At 43.8% G+C, this 14,756-nt stretch overlaps 1 protein-coding gene across 1 annotated transcript in view; it reads left to right on the top strand.

The window, feature by feature from the left end:
* APBA1 (amyloid beta precursor protein binding family A member 1) overlaps positions 1 to 5,019 on the top strand; it is an 85,359-nt gene extending 80,340 nt beyond the window's left edge. The window contains exons 11-13 of the mRNA XM_084305518.1: positions 2,650 to 2,769; positions 3,394 to 3,534; positions 3,898 to 5,019. Of these exons, the coding sequence (XP_084161644.1) occupies positions 2,650 to 2,769; positions 3,394 to 3,534; positions 3,898 to 3,969 (333 nt within the window). The 3' untranslated portion in view covers positions 3,970 to 5,019. The remainder of the gene's footprint in view (positions 1 to 2,649; positions 2,770 to 3,393; positions 3,535 to 3,897) is intronic.
* The last annotated feature ends 9,737 nt before the right edge of the window (positions 5,020 to 14,756 follow it).

Below are 14,756 nucleotides of genomic sequence, written 5' to 3' on the forward strand. Positions count from 1 at the left end.
GAAGAATGAAAAAAAATAAAATCAGATTAAAAATCTCTGTGCCAACTTCAGTGAAACTAAACTCACCACAAATTCAGACTTTTCATGTTAGCCTTACTTGTTTCCTATCTCACAACAGTTTTATCTCTAAAACATTGATGAGTTGTGCTTCTCTGATTCAGAGCCTCTTTAGGAAGAGTTTCATTATGATGAGCCTTATCTGTACTTTCTCAAAACAGCAGCAGTCAGCTTTGCTCTCTCCAGCTTCTGCAGACATTCCTCTTCCTCACTGGTACTTACGGTTGTTGCTATAGGAACTGGTGGCCATTTATTTTGTCTTTCTAGACAAAATCAGGGTCTGCATATTTTCATGTCTTCATAACCATGCGTGTAAACCTGTTCATATGGCGCTTCTCACATCAAGCAGAGGAACCACCGAATGACCTAAGCACAAGTTTAAATGTGGCAGAAATATCTCAGATTTCAGGTTCATTTAGCATGTTCTAAGGACTCCTATGAAAAGATGAGTGCTATATAGAAGATATCTTGCAAGCACTTCAAATAAGGTAATTTTAGTATTATAGATGTAAGCTCTGCTACTAACAGACTGAAAACCACAGAGCTAGAAAGAAACTTACCACGTGTGGTGGCTATTCCCTGATTGTATTGCACTACTTGTCTCTTTTTTGGAAGCCTCTGGTGATGCCTATTATCTGAAACAAACTCAAGGACTAAATAAGCAACTAAATTGTTCAAATGATACAGGTGCTTTTTTTCTAATAAGCATGCACTACCATTCTGCATAGTACTAGGAGCTAGGCGCTATTGCAACAATTGTGCTTTCTGTAAAATTACTAAATTTTTTGTTGGGGGCCACATTAGTTCCTTTTTGAAAGAATAGTTTTAAATAACTTGAGCGTGCTTCAGGGGGAGTAAGAGAGCATTGATTTCAACTCTGTTGAAGGCATGCAGCCTGGATGAACTCAGATGACCCTAGTTAGACCCCTAAATTCCTCATAGATACAGTCATCTCTGCAAGACTCCTGCCCTCCCAGATTTAGAAAATTAAGGCAGAATCCCCTCAGACTTTTGTCCAAACATTACAGCCACAGCTTAGTATGGTTTAGTTCCTCCTATCTTTTACTCTGTGTGTTGATTTGAAGACCTGCAGGTAGATGTTGATGGCCCTGGAGCACTGCAGCTAACTCCATTGAGTTAAACACAGTCACTGGAGAGGTGGAGTTTGGACCTTCCTTCTGCTGAGAGTGGCGTTGAGGCACTCCCCACAGGCATGTGCTTTGCCACTTGGTGTTCACATGCAGTTAATCTTGGAGCAACCTTGAATAAGGAGCCAAGCCGAGCCCAGCATTGTGTGGAGGTGCAGCCAGTTGCTGCCCGTGTGATGACTGCATCCAGACAGTTCAAGGCATTGACAAGAAAAAGGATTCTGAGGCAGTTAACACTGGCTGGATGCCATTTCAGTTGTTCAAGTCACTGCCGAGTCCAGAGGCAGCAGAATCATTAGCACTAAACGGGATGTAAAAACTTCATTGTGTTACCTTAGATGTGGTGGAAATGAACCTTTCAAAGTCAGTGTCGGACACCCATCAGTTTCAGTGGGACCCAGATTTCAACTGCACATATAAAAACAATTTAGAAATAGGTTTTGGTATTGATATGTGTTGTATAAGGTAAGGTGGAAGATGCTGTATTCTTTATAAAGCATTTATTTCTTGATGTGGATTTCTTTATTTATTGAAGGCGAATTGTGTGAATTAAGCATTTATGAGTAGAAAAATCTGTGTCCACTTCTGTGTTGGACAGAAAAAGGATCTTAACAGTCTACAAGTAAGAGATCTGAACACCTGAAATCGTACAAGGGGTCAGATTGCAGCTGTGTGCATTTTAACATTTGATTTTTCATGGAGCCATACAGTGACAGAGTCTCTGAGACTAGCAAGCGCCTTGGTTCAAAGCAGTATCAGCAGGAGAAGGTTGCTTAGGGCTGTGCCCACTGGGGATTAAATAACTCCAAGGATGGACACTACACACCTCTCTGGGCAACCTGTTTCAGTGTTTTCACCACCCTCACAACAATATATATGTATTATTTATTTATATATACACATATTTCTTCAGTTTTCTTCTGGTAACAAGAAGTTCGTGATGGTATGTCTAGGTGGTACATCTAGAGAGAAGAAGGAATGGGAATTCTATGATCTGGATATGGGTGGCACCCTCCATTTGTGTGGCAGAATGCAGTATATCCCATTGGAGAAGCCATGTATTTGTTACTGCCTTAGCTACCTATTTAAAATTTCATTTCCTAACCACAGTCAGCTTTTCTGGTGGGCTGCATAAACCAGTTTCATACTCTTTTTGTATGTTACTTGTGTTACGAAACGAAGGAATTGCCAACTATGTTTCTTAAAACAACAGTGCCAGCTTCTTGGCAAGAAACGTTTGATGCTGCAGTGCTGATCTGACTGAATATTCACGTACACATGTCTGGTGTTCAGTGATTTGGTTCTGTTTTAGAGCATACAACGAGCTGTTTATTCAGGACTGTTCCCATGTCAGTGTTTTAACACTTACTTTTTTACCCAGTGTTTGTGTTAAATGTTTCACCCTATCTCTGCCAGCATATTTCATGGTGGTTTCTTTTTGCAGGGTTTGAAAAACCAGGCCCGGGTTAAACTGAACATAGTTAGGTGTCCTCCAGTAACAACAGTCCTGATCAGGAGACCGGACCTCAGATACCAGTTGGGCTTCAGTGTGCAAAACGGGATTGTAAGTAGCTTCCAGACTCCCTGGTGAAGCTTTAATATACATGAAACTTCACATCTATTTGTGACAGTGTGGGAAGAGGGAAGCTGCCATTTTCTTCTTCGCAGCAAGCAACACTTGGCACACGTGCAAAGTCTTAGATGTAAACGTTATTTTTGTCTTTAACTCTCCTTAGTCCACAAATTCAGAGTTAGTCAGAGGAACAGAAAAGCTCTGTCAGGTCAGAGAAAGAAAACTGTGTACATGAAACTGTTCTCACCTGCTTCATTCCTGTCTAAGCAAGCTATTGTATGTTCTCAAAAGAAATAGACTGTTCTTAATCCTCTTCTCTTGTAAAGCATTTGCATCCTGAACATTGTTAAACTGTGGTCCTTCATACACTTTTAAACTTCCAAACCGTGGTGTATTTGACATAAAACACAAATAGCCGTTTCTGACAGTTTTGTTCTTGGAAAAGAATACACTGCAGTTATTTGCTAGTAAAAAATTATACTTTGAATCTATGATGGATTATGTTGTAGAATTTGTTGCAAGTCTATATTGAGTTACAATTTAGAGGCAAAAATGGGCAATCTGAGCCCTCTCTTCCATATCTAGACCCTGCTAAATCTGTTCTTTCTCTTCCAGATCTGTAGCCTTATGAGAGGTGGTATAGCAGAGCGAGGAGGTGTGCGTGTTGGCCATCGGATCATTGAAATCAATGGGCAGAGTGTTGTGGCAACACCCCATGAGAAAATTGTGCACATTCTGTCAAATGCTGTTGGTGAGGTAAGAGCAGTGCCCGCAGGCAGCGTAACATATTTCATCGTTACTTCTTTTGGCCTTTTGCTACTCAAATCTGAACAATGGAAGCCAGGGTAAAGACAATCCACCATTTCTCGTTTTTTATTTACTGACAGTTCTCAAGTGTTTTAGGTGAACCCTAAGCAGAAAATATTTGTGTCCACTACTTTAGGTGTTGGTTGATGCTAATCACACTATTCCATAAAGTCACCACCTGCGATACTTTAATAAGAGTATGAAAACTCTCAGGCTTTCCTTTTTGTTTCTTTCCTGTATCCTTTTAGCTAGTTCCTTCCCAAAGTGTGGTACATGCTAGGAATATTGACTAATTTCTTTTATTTTCTCTAGATTCATATGAAGACTATGCCAGCTGCCATGTACAGACTGTTGACTGCACAAGAGCAACCAGTTTACATCTAAAGCCGACACCTCACTGTCACAATGTGCATGGAGGATGTTTTTCCTCATTAGTGCTTGTCTCTCTAGTGCTGCATTTCTGTGTCCGCAGAGACATTTCTTTCTTTGTCTCACAAAAAAAGAGACTTTATATCTCTTTTCCCTCCCTTTCTCCCCTCCTCCGTAACATTTTCCTGTATTTTGGGAAGGGGCAAAATATATGGGACTATTTCGGTTGCATCTCTTTACAAGTGAAACTAAATGCAGTTCCACATGCAAAACAGGAAAACAGCAGCAGCATTGTTCACAGCAGGATTCACAAAAAGGATCGACTCCGATTCATTCTAATAACCAGTTTTATTTTTGTGACTATTATTTGGTAAACTGAATAAATTAAATGTTGCTAAATGAAAGATGTCTTTTACCAGAGAGAAGTGAAGGGTGCAAAGTGTTCGCTTGGACATCCTGCACATGGCTTTCCTTTTCTTCCCCTATTTTCCCACAGGCACTGAGCTCTGTTTTAAAGGTTTATGTCTGTAGGAAAGGTAGAATACCAAAAAGATATTTTTGCCCTCAGGAAGAATACCTGCTTATGAAGAATGAGTAAATGCTGCTGTAGTAAAGTGGACTGTCCAAATACCTTTTAGTTACCTTCTGTTACCAGTTTATCATGATCTTTATGAGTTTATCATGATCTGAAAGGTACTCTGCAAGTTGCTGAAGCACATTAGAATTGCATTAATTACACCAAGTAACTGGGGAGGCAACTGCCTCTCCCTCTCTACCCCCGGTTTTTGAACCCTTTTGTTCTACTTGGTTTTTAAATGCAATTTGTCTTCTATAGTCCCTTGCCTGTTTTAGAAGTTAAAGGAAAGGGGAGAGAGGGAGGGGAGAACAAGAGAAACAATATGGGGATTTGCTGAATAGCTACACGTTTTCTAGGCTCTTAATTCTGCATTTGATGCACACAGCAATGTGTGCCAGTGTATATAGATGTTTTTAAAATTGTGCTTGCTATTTATGAAGTTTGAATATAAGAGATCTGCATACTATTCTAAGTAATTTTGTTCTCTGAGCCAGTTCTAACATATATTTTTGTCCAAAGACCTTGTCTAATTTTATCCTCTTTAGTTCATGACATAGATAACGATGGGAGGGATAAGGTGGGAATAAACGTATTTATTTTGTTATATAAGTTAAGTTGTTATATTTTTTTTTTCATTTGTATGGCACTTAACGGATATATGTGTGTACTATATGCACTCGTATGAAAAAGACGTAGGAAATATAGGATTTGATTGGCCTGTAACTTGCATGCTAGGGACAACAGGGGAAGGGGAAAAATGGGTTGGTGGTTGTTTTCTTTGTTGTTTTTTTTTCTGTTTGTTTTTAATTTAAAAAACGTTTTTTCTTTGTAGTGAGAGGGAAATTCTCCATTCCTTGTAGTTACTTTTGGCAGGACTGTATACCAGTGTTTACATTGAAATTGAACCATGCATTTAGTCCAGGCTGATAGTGCTGATTTTCTTTTAAGGAAACAGTTTCTGCTCTGTCTGAGTGCGATAGGAAGACCCAGTGAGATGAAGACAAGAACAGGTCACACACACACACACACGAGGACGTGTCCCTTCTGTTTTGAGAACGCGTCCATGGTCACAGTCACTCGTTTTGCTACTGCTGCGTGGCGGACCGTGCAAAACAGGCGTCGTTTGCAGCCCAGTAACAACACCTGGAAATCCCAGGGATTCATGGATTGGATGTGTCTGTGTGTGCTCATGTGCGTGTGCATGGGCACACCTGGTGCACACGCTGCTGAGCCATCGAGTACTCTGAGCAGAGGTCTGCGTTTGGCTTTCAGAAATAGTGGGCGTCTGTGGTCTAGAGCGAGGGAACAAGTAACCTTTTGTGTTTCAGTGGGTAGTAAATATTTAAGGGAGGTAATGAAGTGGTGCATAAACTATTGTAGTAAGTGAATATTTTTAGTGTTGAGGTTAATGTACGATGACTTGATTTTACTGCAGTTCTTGTTGCTGTATCACTTAATCCCAGTCTCTGGAATAGCAGGCTGCACGAGAGCGTGGTGTTGGTATTCCAGTTAGTGACTTACCTCTGCTGCCAGGCTGATGCAAGTAGATAGTGAATGACTCGTGAGTATATTGTTTAACTGTAGACATCTAGTTCATGATGATCATTTGAACTTTTTGTTCAGAACTTTCCATATATATAGTAATATATGTAAATATGATATATAACCATGTACAATTTAGATTATATACAGTGCAGCCTTTCCATAAGTTGCCTGAGGAAACTCGGTGAACTCCTGTAGACACAGTTACCATGCTCCTGGTTCCTGCCATGTTCACACTCCCAGCTTCACATGTTTCTGTGGCTCTACAAAACTCACATGGTAGGGTCTTTAACTGGCTTCACTGGGAAATGAGGAAGACCTGAACACGCAAGGGTACTGAGGGAAACAACTGTGGCTTTGTTTTTAATTCTTCCAGACAAGATTCTGCCAAATTTTGGGCAATCGAATGCTTTCATGGTACATAGCCACTTAACATAAAGCAAGTGAATGTTAGCAGGATCAGGGTCTGTAAAGAGTCTGTAGTTCCAGCTGGGATGTGTGTGTAAGGCTTTGGAGCTGGGAGGCCCATGGCGTGGTGCATGCTGCTGGTAACTGTCTTCTAAGCAATCCCTTTTCAATTCCTAGAGTGAAAGACTTCCAAAAAATGTGCTCAGAGAGGGGATCTTACAGTTCTCTGGACTGTCGCAGAACTTTGTTAGATGCCGTGTTAAATTTTAACAAAAATGGTGGAACAAACAGCTGGTTTACATTCCTCCTTCAGTGATGGACCTGATTTTTTTCTCTTTCTCACTGCTTTGTGCAGTCTGATTCTTCAGTGTTTACATTAAGGATGAAACATCCAATCTGTGTGTATTTTTTTGTTTGTTTGTTTTTTACTGGAAAGTTTCACATTTGTTTTGAGTTGTTCAAATGTGAGGTTCAATTGGGGTTACCAGGTTTGCTTGCTTTCCTTGTTGTTTTTTTTTTTTTAAATAAAATAAATTTCTGAAGACAGCAACGTGGTTGAGATCTCTTGTACATATTTAGCGCAGTACCTAGACTATGAAGTTATATTATTGTTCTGTAAAGAGGGTGAATAGAAATTATTGTAAAGCGTTGGGAGAAGTATAGTATTGTATTTGTAACAATATTGTTCTTTGTAAACATTTAATGATCTCTATATAAAAATATAAATATATATATATAAATACATGTGAGCCTGGAATGTTGATACTGCACATCTACTGAATGTAATTCCTCTGATGTTTTTTGCCACAGGTCTCTGACCTCTGTAACGAAGCTGCTGTGGTCTGATTTGGGGGGTGGGGGACGCGGAGGAGGAATGGGCTTTGAATTTGGGGGGTGGGGTGGTGGTGGTGGAAGGAGCTCTGGCCAGCTGTTTTGTTGTGATGTATTTACTGTGCTACATTCCTTTATTTAACAGAGCGCTAATGTCTGTAAGATTTGCAACAATAAAATACAAAACAAAAATACCTCAGACAAGGCTGAGAGTTTGCTCATACTAATTCAGGAGTTGGCTTGCTGGTACTGCATGCATGGATGCTCGTAAGGTAACTGGACTTCTCTGTTGCCACAAAGCTTGGAGTACGAGTACCTGTATTTCTGCAGGTGTGAACCAGAGCTGTTAGCTTTGTTGTTTAAACAGCAGTATCTTCAGGTTGCAAACGACACTAAATGAAACTGATTTCTTACCTAGTGTTGCATCCCAGTTTTTTACCATGTGAACTGTCACCATGTTTGAACCTCCCAAAAATTCATTATTTCAAGATGCTTTGTACATGACAGAAATACCATTTCATTTCTGAATATCTTCAAACGTTGCGGGGTGTTTTCCATAAATGAGATTTTCAAAAAAACAACCAACCAAACAAAAGCCCTCACTTATTACCATTTCTGAAAACACTCTTTTTCTTCAAAGGTCATCAGCATGGTTAATTCCTAAAGACCTCATATGATTTGAATAAACAACCTAAAATTACAATAGGTCAGTCCTTGGAATAAATCCTGGAACTGCCTGTGACAATGTTTAAAAAATAATAATAATGAGAGAAAAGGAAATACTTGTATAACCAGAGGTTGATTATGAATGGTATTTGAAAGTCAACCAGCAGAAGCCAACAAAGGAGCATTTCTTCAAGTAAGGCTTCACAGGATTTTCTGTGCTCTATAGGCTGTCATGAATACTTTGAGAGTACAGAAATGAAAACACACGCCACAGCTGACTCCTGAGAAAAACTATATGGGGGCCTTCAGCCACTGAGTGGCTTTCCATAGTGTGAGATACAAATATTGCCAGCATGGGAGAGTGAAGCACTTGACCTTTCATGTTATTTGCTTAAATGGTAGGTTGGAGAAATTCTGAGCCATTTGGCAAATGGCGCAGCAGACAGGCTGAGCCTGCACGCCGCCCTCCATCCTCCCCCTGCTTGTTATCCTTTTTGTTAGGGCTTCTTGTAGCGTAGGAACCGGAGTGTACTCCTCCGTGTTTGACTGGGCAAACCTAAGCATGGCTTTTCCTTCAGCGGTACGGGCACAAATCTCACAAAATCTCCCGAGGATTCGGTGATGCAGGTTATCAGCCAGTCCGAGGAGGGCCCGGCCTGTGCACGCACAGGTACAGCTCCTTTCCCTCAGCCACGGGATGAGCTTGGCTGGGTGACTGCAAGCGGGGAGCCTGCCAGGTACCGCACAGCTCGGGGGTCGGGTCCCACATCTCAGGGGATGCGAGATTGTCAGCGCGGTCCTCACTCTCTATAGCATTGCTTCTAATAAGCAGCATTTTAAATGCTGCTTTACAAGACCGTAAGTGGTTGTTGTTTTTTACTGGGATAATAGTAAATCAGCGCCTCGTGGTGCATAACACACACACTTTGGAGTTTTGGCTTTGTTTCTGTCAGTAAGGCAAGAGTAATGTCCCACCACTACGTGAGGAGGCTGCTAGGCCAAAAGAGCAGGACGCAGAGCACTTCCTTCAGTCTGCATTTTAATTACAGATTGCAATTAACAAAGAACCTTCTTTTATAAAGGACACTCCTAGAACTCTCTAATACTGTTTTTTACTGAAAGGCAACTTGTATCTGAATAGCTGCACTTTGCTACTGGAGCTTTTGGCTTAAACCACAGCACTGAAAATTGCAGTTTTGTTAGTTCCTGCTTTTGGTAATTGCTTCTGGAACAATCATACCTGTTTTCTGCACAGGCTACCAAACAGAAGAGCCAAGCAAACATTTCTCTTTCGTAACTTCACAGAAGGTGGTATGTAACATGCCCAGATTGTGACAATGCATCCTGCTAGATTTCCTTCCTTGCTTTTCACCAGCGTGACAACCACTGAACTGTGATTTCGTTGGCTTCCCCAAAGAAGCCCACACTGTACGTTATGTGTAATGGTCGTAGTGGATGTAGAAACTGTTCACATGGAGACTAGGCTACTGATGAGACAAGCCTACAAGAATAGGGTGTATTTATAATTTTTAGCAAAAAGAAGTATGGATAAAGGGATTATCTATGGCTCTGCACGCTGACATTTTTTTGAGGGTGAGCAGCAAAAGAATCTGAACAGGTAGCGTGCGAGTTAGGAGAGATGTTTCTCAGACCCAGTGCACAACTAAATAACTGCTGTGCACAGGGGAAGGGAACTATGGTTAACGATTAAAGAGGTGGATTTGTGCTGTAAATGTCAATCCTAAATACTGTTGTGTAGATAGTTTCAACCCTCTCCAGAACAGTATATTCTGATACCCCCATTCTGATGACTGCTCTCCTAGAACCATCCTCTTCTCAGCAATCCAGACTTTTTTTTGGCATATTAAAAATTAGAGTCTATGTTTAATGTTTGTATTCCATCTCAAACAAACAACATATCTACGTTTTATGCTAACTCATGCTTTCATAGTTGCAATTTGGGGTAGTTTTGCCCAGGTGGGCAGCCAAGCTCCACCACAACCACTCTCACTGCCCATCCTCAAAGGAACAGGGGGAGAAAATACAATGCAAAAGGCTCAAGTGTTCAGATAAGGACAGGGAGATCACTCAACAGTTGCCATCATTGGCAAAACAGACTCAGCATAGGAAAATTAATAGAAATTATTGCCTCTCATTAGCAGACTAGGACAGTGAGAAACTAAAAGCAAACTACAAACACCTTCCACTGTACCTACCCTCTTCTACTGCCTCCTCCCTAGCAGTGCAGGGGAATGGGGGCTGCGGTTAGGACTTCCACCTTAATGCTTGGTCTCTGCCGCTCCTTCTCAGTCCCTCTCTGCCCCTGCTCCCTGTGGGGTCCCTCCCATGGATGCCGTCCTTCCCAAACTGAGCCTGCGGGGGCTGCCCACAGGCAGCAGCTCTTCAAGCACTGCTCCCACACGGCTCCGTACCACGGGGTCCATCCATCCCCCAGGAGCAAACTGCTCCAGCACGGGTCCCCCACGGGTGGGCGGCAGCTCCCCCCAGACCCCTGCTCCTGCGTGGGCTCCTCTCCACGGGCTGCAGCTCCGGCCCGGGGCCTGCTCTTGTGGGGGCTCTCCATGGGCCTCAGCATCCTCCAGCCCACATCCACCTGCTCCACCAGGGGCTCCTCCACCCATAGGGGGGCTGCAGCGTGGAGATCTGCTCCATGTGGGACCCATGGGCTGCAGGGGGACAGCCTGCTCCACCAGGGGCCTCTCCCTGCACAGCCCGCAGGGGAACTGCTGCTGCCTGCCTGCAGCACCTCCTGCCCTCCTGCTGCACTCACCTTGGGGACTGCAGAGATGGTGCTCACCCCTCATTCCCAGCTGCCGTTGTCCAGCAGTTTTTTATTTCCGCCTCTCCCTGCTTTCTTCAGTCTCCTCTCCCAGAGACACAACCAGCATCACCCCCTGGCTCAGCTCTGACCAGCAGCAAGTCCTTTTGGAGCCAACGCTGATCTGACATGGGGCAGCTGCTGGGCTTTGCTCACAGAATCACAGAATCACAGAATTTCTAGGTTGGAAGAGACCTCAAGATCATCGAGTCCAACTTCTGACCTAACACTAACAGTCCCCACTAAACCATATCCCTAAGCTCTACATCTAAACGTCTTTTAAAGACCTCCAGGGATGGTGACTCCACCACTTCCCTGGGCAGCCCGTTCCAATGTCTAACAACCCTTTCAGTAAAGAAGTTCTTCCTAACATCCAGCCTAAAACTCCCCTGGCACAACTTAAGCCCATTCACACTCATCCTGTCAGCAGGCATGTGGGAGAACAAACCAACCCCCACCTCGCTACAGCCTCCTTTGAGGTACCTGTAGAGAGCGACAAGGTCGCCCCTGAGCCTTCTCTTCTTCAGGCTGAACAAGCCCAGCTCCCTCAGCTGCTCCTCGTAGGACTTGTTCTCCAGGCCCCTCACCAGCTTCGTCGCCCTTCTTTGCACCCGCTCAAACACCTCAATGTCCTTCTTGTAGCGAGGGGTCCAAAACTGAACACAGTGCTCGAGGTGTGGCCTCACCAGAGCCAAGTACAGGGGGACGATCACCTCCCCAGCCCTGCTGGCCATACTGTTCCTGATACAAGCCAGGATGCCATTGGCCTTCTTGGCCACCTGAGCACACTGCTGGCTCATATTCAGCCGACTATCCACCATCACTCCCAGGTCCTTCTCTGCCTGGCAGCTCTCCAACCACTCATCTCCCAGCCTGTAGCTCTGCTTGGGGTTATTGCGCCCCAGGTGCAGGACCCGGCACTTGGCCTTGTTGAACTTCATGCAGTTGACCTCAGCCCATCGGTGCAGCCTATCCAGATCCTCCTGCAGAGCTTTCCTACCCTCGAGCAGATCGACACACGCACCTAACTTGGTGTCATCTGCGAACTTACTGAGGGTGCACTCGATGCCCTCATCCAGATCATCGATGAAGATATTAAAGAGGACCGGCCCCAGCACCGAGCCCTGGGGGATGCCACTAGTGACTGGCCTCCAACTGGACTTGGCTCCATTCACCACGACTCTTTGGGCCCGGCTATCCAGTCAGTTTCTAACCCAACGACGCATGCGCCAGTCCAAGCCAAGAGCAGCCAGTTTCTTGAGGAGAATGCTGTGGGAGACGGTGTCAAAAGCCTTGCTGAAGTCAACGTAGACCACATCCACAGCCTTTCCCTCGTCCACCCAGCGCATCATTTTGTCATAGAAGGAGATCAGGTTCTTCAAGCAGGATCTGCCTTTCATAAAGCCATGCTGACTGGGCCTGATCGCCTGCTTCCCCTGCAAGTGCTGCATGATGACTCTCAGGAGGATCTGCTCCATGAGCTTCCCTGGCACTGAGGTCAAACTGACGGACCTGTAGTTTCCCGGGTCTGCCCTCCGGCCCTTCTTGTAGATGGGCGTCACATTTGCTAGCCGCCAGTCGACTGGGACCTCCCCCGATAGCCAGGACTGCTGATAAATGATGGACAGTGGCTTGGCCAGCTCCTCTGCCAGTTCTCTCAGTACCCTTGGGTGGATCCCATCCGGCCCCATCGACTTGTGCACATCCAAGTGCCGTAGCAGGTCACCAACCAGTTCTTCTTGGATAATGAGGGTCACATCCTGCTCCCCATCCCCTTCCGCCAGCTCAGGGCATTGGGTATCCAGAGAACAACCGGTATTGCCGCTAAAGACTGAGGCAAAGAAGGCATAAAGCACCTCTGCCTTATCCTCATCTTTTGTAACAAGGTTTCCCCCCGCATCCAGTAAAGGATGGAGATTCTCCTTAGTCCTCCTTTTTGTGCTGATGTATTTATAGAAACGTTTTTTGTTATCTTTAACGGCAGTAGCCAGATTGAGCTCCAGATGAGCTTTGGCCTTTCTAATTTTGTCCCTGCACAGCCTCATTACCTCCTTATAGTCCTCCTCAGTGGCCCGCCCTCTTTTCCAAAGATTATAAACCCTCTTTTTTCTCCTAAGCTCAAGCTGCAACTCTCTGCTCAGCCAGGCCGGTCTTCTTCCACGCCAGCTCGTCTTTGGGCACGTGGGGACAGACCGCTCCAGCGCCATTAAGATTTCCCTCTTGAAGAGCGCCCAGCCTTCCTGGACTCCTCTGCCCTTCAGAGACCACCTCTGTATTCCCCTTGCTACCAAAACCTTGTCCCATAAACCCAAAACACAATTTTGTGCAGAATTGTTCTCTACTGTATGATTTTTATGGCTGAGCAAATAAAGCTATCAGAGTAAATGTCTCTGCATCTTACACAATTGGCTAACGTGCCTGTGCCGTCCCCCTCCACTGGTCATTTCTTATAGCCTCGGTGTATAAGTGTATTTATGTAGGGGAAATATGTACAAGACATGAGTTTTAGGGAAGTAAACTGAAACCACATACAGATGGTTTTTTTTTTTGTTGTTGTTTTTTATTCACTTTATGTCCATCCTTTATGCTTAACCTTATGAGCATTGATGCTTCTTTCCTGCCTTGTCTTTCACAGTCTGTACCTACTCCATCTTTTCTCCCATACTTCACCTCATACTTCTTGAATGGCTTCTTTGAATTTCCCTGCTGAATGCGATGTGCATTCTGCTCTTTCTCCAGAAAGGCCTTTTCATTTAAGACCATGGAAATTCAGGAGGTTATATATTTATATACACACACACCCTGGCAGCAGGAGGAAGAAAGACACAGTATGGCAGCACTGAAATTTGTACATCACCCCCAGTCCCAGTTTAGAATGAGAAAATCTGGGGCTATGAGGGCAGCTTCTCATCCACCACCAAGCTCCCATGGCGGCTTCTTCATTGGGTAAGGAGGTGGAGGAAGAGCAGTAAGGCTTCTGTGTGTGCAGGTGTGCTACCCATCAAGGGGGGGCTGCCTCAAATGGAAACGAGACTGAATTTGCAAGTGAGAAAGGGCATGAAAAGTTTATTTTTTCAGTGTAATAGAGCTAATAAAGCTGATAGTAAAAATAAAAAAATGAAAAACTGCTCATGGGAAATTGGTTCTGTGAAAGAAGTTTGCATAAACTTTTCCGTAAGGGAGAAAAAAAAACTATGAAATGTAAATGATTCTTCAGTTGCTAAGGGCTGCACTGTCACAGGAACTTGGAGATTAAAGGTAGCTGCTAGAGACCTTGTAGCTCTTCACATCTTTGCATGTTTTAAACTTCCTGGAATAGCATTAAACGTGGTAAGTATGGGTATGTGACTGGTAACTCCTGAATAGCACCTGGATATAATTTAACTCGCTACATTGGGAATAATTTTGATCATTTTATAAATCACTTTTTTGGAACTAACAATGTTACTTTCTAATACTTGGGGAGAAATTTAACTTGCACGTTGGAAAACTACTCATTATTTTGTAGTAGATTTGTTTCCAATCTTCAGATAGGAAGGTGATTATTCAGATTCGTCTTGTTTTGTTAGGATAACAAGCAATTGACTGAAATCTGATTAAGTTTTCCAAAGTATAAGCTTACGTTCCATCCTGACACTGCAGCCTTTTCCCCCGGCAGGGTGACAGGCAGTTATACAGAGCACAACACCAGGTAAGAGCTGTTCAGAGCTGCAGGAAGCAGCTCTGTGTGTTGATGGGGCATGTAACCCTCTCTTACTCCACAACCTGCTTTTGGAAGGGGAATGTTACCTGGGGAAAGGAAGCTGATACTGAGGCTCCGAAAGAACTCCCACATCAGGTGATGCATTTAGCAAGATAAGTTGGGGTTCTAAATGTAATGGAATTGCAAAGTATTTAATACAAGCGAGGTAAAAGCCAGCACATACTTGTGATGCGTTC

Source organism: Netta rufina, assembly GCF_964035555.1.
Source record: "Netta rufina genome assembly, chromosome: Z".
NCBI lineage: Eukaryota > Metazoa > Chordata > Aves > Anseriformes > Anatidae > Netta > Netta rufina.